Source organism: Lactuca sativa, chromosome 4 (genome assembly GCF_002870075.4).
Source record: "Lactuca sativa cultivar Salinas chromosome 4, Lsat_Salinas_v11, whole genome shotgun sequence".
Classification (NCBI taxonomy): domain Eukaryota; kingdom Viridiplantae; phylum Streptophyta; class Magnoliopsida; order Asterales; family Asteraceae; genus Lactuca; species Lactuca sativa.
Window position 1 is genome coordinate 405,018,134 of NC_056626.2, and position 11,353 is coordinate 405,029,486.

An 11,353-nucleotide genomic window follows, 5' to 3' on the forward strand; every position below is an offset into this window, starting at 1 on the left:
ATCCGATCCAATTACAATTCGGTTGGATCGGTTTTTTATAATTCGTTTTTTAAAAACTAAAACATTTTAAAACGACATGTAATTATAATATTACCGAATTTTACACAAGAAACAAAAAAACATGTAATTATAATATTACCGAATTTTACACAAGAAACAAAAAAAATTATTTAGTTACGATTTGAAATTTATAAACAACTATTAAGAAGGTATATTATATTTTAATGTTTTATAGATAAATTTTTTTTGAAAAAAAATGAATAGTAATTTTTTTATTAGCTGACACTTTTTTGAACCTATTTCAAAAAATAAATTACAAATTAATAAATAATTATAGATATATATTAAAAATAAATAAATAGTCAACTTCGATTTTTTTTTAAAATTATTTGGTTCTTATTTTATAAGGTATAAACCATAAACAATCCGAAATCCAAAATAATAATTCGGTTCTGTCGAAAGTCAATCCAAATATCCGAATATCCCGAACCAAATAGTTCAATCTAAATTGTCCAATTGGACAATTCGGTTATATCCAAATACTGGAGAGCCTTAGCCTCATGTCATAAAGGCCACAACAGATTAAGATTTGATTTGTTGTTTTTTTTAACAACAAATCTAATCTAATACTTAATTACTCTTAATTTCATTTATGTTTCAGACAAAACTTGAAACCCAGAAACTTAAAAAAAAACAAAAAAAAAAAAACTAATATTGCTGACATTGAAAACCTCTGATAGCTTTGAGTTTTCTTTTTATACACAAATCGTTCGAGGATGTGCATCAATATATCTTGAAAAGTCGTTGAATCGTTTTTTATCTAAAGTTTTACTATTGATCCCTCATATTTCAGCTATTAACATAATCTACCCTATTCTTTTAATGTTTACTACTTTAATAGGTTCCACTTTAACCCCTAAAGTTTCATTGGGAGCATTTTTTTTTATTTTTGACAAAACTACAAAAATGGTCCCTGTTGTATATATTTTTTTGGGGTTTTAGTCCAAACCATGACTTTTTTGGCTTCATGGTCCTTTTGGATTGGTTTTATGTGAAAATGGTCCCTGCAAAAATTCAAATGACTAAATTGCCCTCTTGATATATTTTTTATGTTTTTTCTATTTAATTTAATGTTTTATTAATAATAAAATGGGGCCCACCTCCCTCCCCCTCTCTCTCTCTCTCTCTCTCTCTCTCTCTCTCTCTCTCCTTGGCTGATTGTCTTTTTCCTCAACTTTGAAACATGCATCTTTCCCACGCCTCCTCCTTTATTCCCACAATCGATCATAGATCATAAGCCAAATAGTGTGGAGCTACCCTTTTTGTTAGTGATCGATCATACAGAAAAAGAAACAATAGCAGAGAGAAGCAAATGAATTTGATTATTGCTAAGTGAACTGATCAGAAACGATAGTATACAGGAACTGATCAAAAATGGAGTTGTTGATGGTCAAGCAATTGAAATTTTTGTCTCAAAGTCATTTCAAAATACGGAGCTTCTACACCACATGGGTTAGGTTAATTTATCTGAAGAACTCGATAACCCAAGCTCTCCTTCCTCGCTTTGAAACCTGTAACTCAACCCCTCTCCTTCAACTACCACATGTTATGTGAGGAAGACGGTTCCCCACCTGCAGATGAAACGTAGTAGAAGGCATCACCGATTTAACTTCATGCCAACCAAAAATCGCTTTCTCCCCTATATTCTTCAAACTCTCTGCAAGAGAAATCGAAGGCAGATTAAACAAAGGTATCTAAACAAACAACCCCTGTTTCGCTAATGATTTCCTGATCCGAAGCGTAAATCTGACGCCTGATGAGTGACCGGCGAGTAAAGAGCTTCCAACACGCCAGTGAATCTCACGGATTCTTTCAAACTCTCACACGTTAAATGTGACAACCCGAAATTTATTCCGTCATTTTTAACCTCCTTCCGTTAATAAGCCTCGCTTTACTTATCTATCCGTTAACCTTTTGGAAGAGGTTAATTAATGTGGGATTTTTAATGACTTGGTAAGGGTTGAAACAAGTTAGAAACACCCAAAAATTTTCCTTTGAAAAATTTTAATTTCAACCAAGTCAAAATACGACCACTAAATCGGGAGCGACCAAAAGACCCGTTTAATGGCAGTATCGGGTAGATTCCCACTGAGCCCCAACTCAAACCCCTATATAAGGGTGAGTGGAGTCCATTAGAGACTTTTTACACTCTCTCCACTCCCTCTCTCTACAACTTAATTTCAAGCCAAAAATCGTCCGTTTTGAGCCCCAAATGAGTAAGCCAACTATCCTAACTTGTTGTATAGCTTATCTAACATGCAAATTCGAGTTTAAGACATAAAATAGGGCCAAGATTAGGTGTTTACGGCCCAAGAACACTCTTGGACCGTGAACACCATTTAATGGGGTTTTTAAGCCCCAAAACCCCTCCAAATTGCCCCTAAGGCTTAGATATGACTTGTAGGCTTATGGAATCGGACTTAGAACACCTTGAACTAGCATTTTGGGGAGTAAAAATGAGTTTACTGCCCAAGATCATGCTTGGGCCGTAAACTCCTCTTCATGGGGAGTAAACTCATATTTGAGTGTTTAAAAGCCACTTAAACACCTCAATAGCCTTAGATTAAATTCTAGAATCGACTACCAACAAGTCAGGGACCTTAAACTTGATTAAAACAACTCCATAAGGAGTTCATAGCCGTAAACCCCTCATGAATGGGTACCTAGGCCGTAAACTCCTATAAAGGGGTTAAATGGTGCCCTAAACTCCCCATTTGACTTAGAAAATGCATAGGATTTATTCTCTATCATTTAAGCCCTTAAAACACCCAAGGAATATGTCCATAGGAGCTTACGGCCGTAAACTCCTTTGTTTAGGGTCGTAAACTCCCATTTGGTCCATTTAGGTGCCTTAAATCCATTCATACACTTTATATTTGGACCTAGCAAAATTCCACAATTGATATAAGGCCTTTAAGCATCCTAGAACACCCTCACCATGAGTTTACGGCCGTAAAATCATGGGGAGTTAGTCCCAGGGCCGTGAACTCTATATAGAGTTTACTCTTGAAGAGTAAACTCCATTCCTAAGCCATACACACCCTTAGATGTTACCCGGGACACTCCTAGCACTTTATCAAAAGTGTTTTCCGCGCTTTAGGATGCGTATACTTGTTTAATTAGTATTATATGTACTAATTGTATGTAAAAATATGTTATCATATGTTAATAGGTCACTAAGTGTGTCCAAGTCCTTACTTGACACCGAGCACCCAACCGGCACCTTCGTCGGATCCACTTACATCAGGTGAGTTCATACCCCTGAATGAACCTTTTAAATGTTTTTACATGCTTTTATAGGGGGGGGGGGAATACAAGTTAAATATGTCAGTTATCATATCAATCACATGTGATTGATAACCCACATGCACAAGGATTTATTGCACTGTTAACTGTTTAACCAAGTATGATACTGTAAATGGTTTTCTAAAAATGTCGTTATTTGTTCAAAGCTTTCCTTAAATTGATCTCGTGTTGAATGTTTTATCAAAGTTAAAAATCAAAACGTGGATATGAAAGGTTTTCAAAGAATTTTTAAAGGTTTTCAAACTTATTTTACAAAGGAATACCAAGTCGTGATTTTCTTAATGTATAAAGGTTTTCCAAAGTTTTCTTCCATGTTTTTATACTCCTACTTGGTTAAGATGCTACTGCTTCACTTCTGTTTAGTTAATACCTCCACTTCGTGATACGCTTATACTTGATAACGCCTCCACTTCGGGATACGCTTATACTTGTTAACACTTCCACTTAGTTAAAAGTATGCCTATACCTGTATAGTTATATAAATAAAGTTTAGAGGACTTAGGAAGGCTAGTCCGCCCTATTTCCTTTTCTTCGTTGAGATGTGGTCTGGTGGGATCGGATATCCGTCCGAAGGTCGTTTGATCTTTAGTTATATATCAAGTATACATGTATAGTCATATAGGTTATCATTAGTCATTTCAGTTGTGAGTCTCTATCATTAGTCCAGTATTTTACATCAGATCTCACTACACGAGATACATCTTCAGTACACGGCCTTCTCCGTTGTCAAGTTGGTAACCAGAGTCTCTTGTAGGGAGAGCGGACATTGTGTGTATAGATCTATACGGGATTGACACCCCCGCACCTTGACTGCTAGCTACAGTCCACGGCCTACCAAGCCAAGGGGTGACAAATGTCATTTTCATACCGACGCTTGCAGGGCGTCAAGTTCTCTAGTGTTTATCAGTATGGTTACAAGTATCTCGGGGTTACCTTATAATTCATGGCTTTAAGGTAACGGGTTTTAACACAGTATTCACTGTGTTCACTGTTTTAGATCGTACTAGTTGTATCTTTCATTTGATACTGTCTAGGGTCCGTCTCTACTGTTTTGGACCTTACTAGCTGTATCTTTCATTTGATACTGTCTAGGGTCTGTCTCTACTGTTTCGGACCTTACTAGCTGTATCTTTCATTTGATACTGTCTAGGGTCTATTTTCACTGTTTTAGACCTTGCTAGCTGTATCTATCATTTGATATAGTCTGGGGTCTGTGTCTCCTTTTGTTAGACTAAACCAGGCGTGTCGTTCAGTCGATACTCTCCTGGAGTCTATGATCCCTTTTGCCTTAGCCAGCAACTCTCACTGCTGAGGCATATGTTATTTTCCCTGATATTCTCCTACTTTCTTTAAAGTCAAACACCGTATTTTGAAAACGACAGTGTTTAAGGGAAAACTACTTTTTACCACATAACTCTGACCAGTCTTAGTAGAAGACTGCTTTTAATTAGAAAATATAGGATTTTCTGGAAAGGACCCTATTTCACTGTATACTTGGAAATTACTACTTATATAAAGTTATTTGTATAAAATGACACTAAATACTTATGAACTCACCAGCACTTGTAAAAATGCTGATACTCACTTTTCAAATAACTTGTATTCTCAGGTCAACATTAGACAGATACATTCCAGGAGCTTATGTTGAAGACGGTTTTGTGCCAAGCTGCGTCTATACTAGGTTTTTTTTTTTTTTTTTTTTTTTTTTTTTTTTGTATTATTTTGATGATTCCATACAATGTAAACCCATGTATAACTATTACCATTAATGCAATGATTGTTGTACTTTGATTACTATATTGTATATGTTGTGATACTTGACATGACGTCATCCACCCCAGAACGTTTCCGCCGTTCCGGTTTTGGGGTGTGACATTAAAAACCTAAAATCGTCTTGAATGTCGCGCCAAGTAGTTAGGGATTTCAAAAGCGTACCTCTTAGGGCTAAAATGGCTCAACGGGCGTCGCTTGGGTAGATTAGGATGAAATCCGAGAGAGAGAGAGAGAGAGAGAGAGAGAGAGAGAGAGAGAGAGAGAGAGAGAGAGAGAGAGAGAGGGAGGTATGTGGGCCCTTATTTTTATTTTATATATATAAATAATTATAGGAAAAAAAGAATAATGGAAAATAAATACAATAAGGGCAATTTAGTCTTTTCAATTTACTGAAGGACCAAAATCACAAGCAAACTACCTCAAAAGGACCACCGATCCAAAAAAGTCGATGTTTGGACTAAAACTCCAAAAAAATACATACCACAGAGACCATTTTTACAATTTTGTCTTTATTTATTTTTTATTAAATTATCTTTCACTTTTAGTCTCTCTTTTGACAGTTAGCACCCCTTCATTTAACTAACTGTCAATTGAACGCTTATATACATTTTCTTATCTCTTAATTGTCCTAATTAGGGAAAATACAAGTAATATATACTTACCAAAATTATGCACTTGTTTCAAGTGATACATTAGACCCTTATCTACAAATATTTATTTTTGATTTTGTTTTTGTTTTTTTAAACAACAAATATATTAAACAAACCGCAACTCACCTAGCAAGACATATTTATTTTCGATTTTGTCATTTTTTCACTTTGCTTAGATCAGGTCATAAATTCATTCGGATCAAATTGAATAGCCCCATTGAATAGCAATCTCCTTGTGATTATATAAGAAAACAAAAGGTCGCCCTTTTTTCAACGAAAAATACAGTAAAAAGACTAAAGAATGTCTCTGATTTGAACATCTCTGAATTTTGAATGCTTTGGTGGCTCAAGAGAGAGAATCAAAGAAGTGCACCAAAAAAAACCGTGTGAAATCGTCTCTACCCCTTTGACTCTCTCCCTATTTTTTCACTTTACTCACCTTCTTCCTCAATTTATAGTATTATTCATCCCAAATAAACACCCACATGATCAACACCCCTCACAAAAACCATGGCCACCGGGAAATCAAGATCTGAAACACAACATCTTCATCAATCAAACATCAAACCCATGTTTTTCTCCCTCAGTTTTCCCACATGTCTGTTCCTTTTCTTCCTAAACGTTTCATTTCCCACCGTCAATTCTGATCCCCGTGTAAGCAGCGCCAGCGGCACTCTCTGCGGCGCCGGCCGAGCAACATCAGCGAGCTTCATCCCCACATTCGTACAATCAATGGAAGGATTATCAAGCAATCTCAACACTTCCAATAACAACTTCGCTGTCACAAACAACACTAATCCCAATTCACCTCCTTTTTTCGCGTTAATTCAATGCCACGAAGATCTTTCTCGCACCGATTGTCTCGTTTGTTACGCCGTCAGCCGTACGGCCCTCCCCATCTGCCTTCCGGGAACCTCCGGCCGGGTTTTCCTCGACGGATGCTTTCTTCGTTACGATAATTATAGTTTTTTTCAAGAGGCTGTTGATCCTGCAACTGATACTAAAAACTGTACTTCGAGCTTGCCGAATAGTAATAATTGGAATGATTTTAAAGGTGGGTTTCCGGAATTCAATCAGAGTGTTGTGGATTTGGTTGAAAATCTTACGCAATCGGCAGTGAACAACAGTGGATTTGGGGTTATGGAATTGAATGGTGTTTATGGATTGGCGCAGTGTTGGGAGAGTTTGACTACGGAAGAGTGTAGGATTTGTATGAATAAAGCAAAATCGGAAGCTACGAGCTGTTTGCCGAGTAGAGAAGGAAGGAGTATGAATGCAGGGTGTTACTTTAGGTATTCTACGGAGAAGTTCTACGACAATGATCCACAAGCAGATGGGGGTAGTTCTGGTATTTCACTTGTTCCCTTTCTTTACATGATCATGTTAATTTTCTGTGTTTTCTTTATTGATTCAAGATCATTTGATTTCTGTTAAAGGTTTCGTTTGATTAAGGTTGAATTTTTGGTTTCTTTGGCCATGATTTAACGAAAAACATGTTTTTTTTTTTGTTATAATTCTTGAATTGAAATAAACCGAACCATGTAATCGGTTCAAGGTCAAACTCAGAACCAAAATAGTTTCTTGAAATTAATGGATGTTTTTAATAACATTATTTTAAAGATTTCCATGGTTTTCGCGTTGATTCTGAGGAATATAATAAGCAAATTATAAACGTAATGAATTATTATATGCTCCTATTTTATTTTTATATTATTATTTTATTACCATTTGTTGATGTTGATTCAAGTCTTTGATTAAGATTCTCTAGATTGTTCAATTTCTCTTTTCAAAAATAATGGCTTCGCTTGTTTCTGACTTTTTAGGATGTCGATCCCAACATCCCAAATTCAAAGTCAAAAGTCAGTTATTGTAACTTCGAAACCTTAAATCGATATGCTTATCTTCGGTTTTTTGTTCTAAAGCATTTATTGTCCTAAAATTTCTTTACCCTTTAATAAATTTACCCTTTGTAGATCAAACCATATCGAATCTTGAAAAAAAAAATTGAACTTTAATTTGTAATCTTATTGACCAAAAGTCAAACTCTAAATTTGGTTTATTAGTTGGACTGGTTATTCTTTGAAACTCCATGTGCAATGATGTTTCCTATTGTTTGATTTTTTATTCTAAAATCCCACTAGAATTTGGATGTTTCTTTAGATTAACCTACTTGGAAGATAATCTTAAAGATATTTTGTTGACTTTATCGTTTTGGTCTAATTTTTGTGTCTTTTTTTAGTTAGAGTGTTTGGTATACCAATTTGACATTCAAACATCAAAGTATGAATAAAAATTGATTATTGATCAATCTAATGATTATTAGGTGTAGTTTTTAATTGTAAAGGTGTTTTCTACGTTAACCTTGATAATGAATTTAATGATTCAAAATAATTTGTAGTTTACCAAAAGATGACTTTTGGGTTTGAAAGGGTTGTGGAGGAAGTTTTTAAACACATTTTTCTCTGTCGCATGATAGTTGCAAAATGGGTAAATCGGTAAAACTGAAATTTAAAAGTTGTCGAAAAGGGAAAGTTTGTGATTTCCAAGGGGTATAATGTTTTTATTTTGGACTATGGTTAGAGGGGTATGATTGTAATTTTAACTTGTGGTTCTCTATTTCAGGACTTTCTAGTCCAGGGGCTAAAGTAGCTGTTGTGTTGGCTGGAGTTGCCTTTCTTATGATCTCATCATTTGCAGGTTATACAGCATATATAAGAATATCAAAGCGGAGAGAAGGTAAATTGTTTGTGAATTGGTCCGAAAAAGTATAGCTGTTTTTTGCAATTTTGGTCCCAAAAAGTTTCTCTAGCAATTTTGGTACTTTTTATTTGGGTTCTTGTAACATTTTTTGGAATTTACTCCAAAAGTTGAATATGTGATTGACTTGACTTTGATTTTACAGAGCGGAAAAACATGGGGATGCTATCGAATTCATTCAACAAAGCGGGATTGAAATACAAATATGAAACACTTGAAAAGGCAACAAATTACTTTGACATTTCTAACAAATTAGGTCAAGGAGGAGCGGGATCCGTATACAAAGGAACACTTCCTAATGGAGACGTTGTTGCTGTAAAACGGTTGTTTTTCAATACAAGACAATGGGTGGATGAGTTCTTTAATGAAGTCAACTTAATTAGTGCAATTCAACACAAGAACCTTGTGAAGCTTTTGGGTTGTAGTATCGAAGGACCTGAAAGTCTTTTGGTCTACGAGTATGTTCCAAACAAGAGCCTTGATCATTTCCTCTTTGGTAAACATAATTTCTTTCTTTTTATTTACTTTAATTGGAAAAATACAGAACAGCACTTGTATTTTCATCATATCATCCGTTTTACAACTTAACCTGTTTTTTTTTTTTTTTTTTTGGTTTGTGTAGACAAGGATAAGTTACAGATTCTGAGCTGGAAGCAACGGATGGGTGTGATTCTTGGAACAGCCGAAGGTCTAGCGTATCTTCATGGAGGTTGTCACGTTAGAATAATCCACCGGGACATCAAAAGTAGCAACATTCTTCTTGACAAAGATTTCAATGCAAAAATTGCCGATTTTGGCCTCGTGAGGACTTTCGGAGCGGATCGGAGTCATCTTACCACTGGCATTGCTGGAACTTTGTAAGATTTTAACCAATTTTGTTTCAAATTTGTCAATTTATGGTTTTCATTTCAAATTATACTTTTTCTTGGAAAAACAACTGTTGCAAAAATAGCAATTTTGGAAATCAAAATACAAAAGTAATATCATATTAGAGTCCCATTTTCTTTTGGTCTAAACTCAGTCATTTTTGCAAATGATAGTATTTTTTTTTACACTTTCAACTATCACAATAGTTCATGTTAAAAGTCCCACATCAACTAAGACAAAGTATCATTTGCATTTTATCCCACATAAGCTAGATACTCATATACCTTTAAAATTCCACCACAGCTACAAAGTCTCATTTGCCTTTACATACCGTGTCACGCATCAGACACATTCTCATAAGCCTTTATATATAGACTATTGTGGAGGAAATAACGATTCAAAATGTGAATAACGTTATTTTTGCATTATTTTCAGAGGCTATATGGCACCGGAATACATCGTTCGAGGTCAACTTACAGAAAAGGCAGATGTTTTTAGTTTCGGAGTCGTAGTTCTCGAAATCGCATGCGGGAAAAGAAACAACGCTTTCGTAGAAGAATCGAGTTCACTTTTGCAAACTGTTAAGACTCGAAAAACGATCAATTTTTCAACTTTTTTTACTCAACAATCAACATCGTGTTAAACCCACTAGCTTGTTAATTGTATAGGTTTGGAAGCTATACAAAGAAGGTGTTGTAGCAGAAGCGATCGATCCATTACTCCAGGGTGATTTCCCAGAACACGAGGCATTAGAAGTTTTACAAATCGGGCTTTTGTGCACACAAGCATCTGCAACTCTAAGGCCATCAATGGATGAAGTGGTGGAGTTTTTGACCACAAAAGGCGAAGATCGGGAGATCCCAGTCCCACATCAACCGCCATTTTTGAACGCTCGAGCACTGGTGTCTCAATCTCAAGGGCTAAGTAGCTCGACTTCGAATTCTAGCCCGTTAACTAAATTGGGGATATCGTATACCACCACATCACAATCTTCCACAGCTCCAAGCTCAGAGTGGCCTTTAAGAATTGACGAATTGAGCTCGAGTTAGGTTGTTTTTATGGGGTTAGGCTGAAAGGAATCGAGCTTCTTTTGCCGTCGGCATGCCTATGTGGCAGGAGAGGGATAACTTTTATGGAGAATGGTTTATCTTTGTGAAGGGTTTTTGGGGGAGGGGGGATTTTGTGCATATTTTACAAGAGTTAGCTCCACGTTTTTTTGTTTTGTTTTGTTTTTTTTTTTTTTATTATTTTTTAATATCTAATATTATATTGTAGTTTGTAAGTGAATTTTTGTGGATTTGATTAAGAAAATAAGCTATTAAAAAGCTTGGTGAAAATTTTTATATATCAAATTGAGTTTCCAAGCTTGTGTTTGTCATGGACCTGATTGTTTTACTACTCCTACTCCTGTATAGTTTTTTGGGTCAATAAAAAACATACGTCGAAATTGGAGATCTAGATGTAATTATAAATCTAATTACGAATTTAATAAAATTTTCTGGTTTGTTTCTGGACAAAGCACATCTTTATCATCCTCATGTTAAAATTTATGTCTTATTATTTGTTGTAACATTTAATAAAATGTTTTTCATTGCAAAACCCTAACATTTATTCCTTAATAAAGACAAAGTGTCAAAATCTTACTGAATCTAAATAAATGTCATTATTATCTACTAAAAACAACATATTGAACTTCTAGAAGACATTGTAGAAAGTAAGCATTGTATTTTTATAGATAATATAGTAAAATAAATATTAGTCTAGAGTCTAAAATGGGTTCTAAAATGTGTTTTTGTTTGATAGGGAAGAATGCTACTATTGTTGGTTTAATGAAAGCGATTGATATGGGAAAACAAAAATAAGAATTGATGTCACATGGCAATAAATTATGTCATTAGGTTCTAGAAAATGATATATTGGGCTCACATATGATTCATCTC

The 11,353-nt window shown here is 35.1% G+C and overlaps 1 protein-coding gene across 1 annotated transcript; it reads left to right on the forward strand.

The window, feature by feature from the left end:
- Positions 1–6,054: 6,054 nt before the first annotated feature.
- Positions 6,055–10,777, forward strand: LOC111883055 (cysteine-rich receptor-like protein kinase 42). Its single transcript, XM_023879421.3, has 6 exons — positions 6,055–7,137; positions 8,412–8,525; positions 8,692–9,042; positions 9,169–9,403; positions 9,849–9,993; positions 10,082–10,777. The coding sequence occupies exons 1-6, from the start codon at positions 6,300–6,302 to the stop codon at positions 10,460–10,462; spliced, it is 2,064 nt and encodes a 687-aa protein (XP_023735189.1). The 5' UTR covers positions 6,055–6,299; the 3' UTR covers positions 10,463–10,777.
- Positions 10,778–11,353: the final 576 nt, after the last annotated feature.

Coding starts and splice junctions, on each gene's coding strand:
- LOC111883055 (XM_023879421.3), top strand. CDS start 6,300: ATGGCCACCGGGAAATCAAGATCTGAAACACAACATCTTCATCAATCA. Junction 7,138..8,411: donor AGCAGATGGGGGTAGTTCTG/GTATTTCACTTG, acceptor TCTCTATTTCAG/GACTTTCTAGTCCAGGGGCT. Junction 8,526..8,691: donor AATATCAAAGCGGAGAGAAG/GTAAATTGTTTG, acceptor TTGATTTTACAG/AGCGGAAAAACATGGGGATG.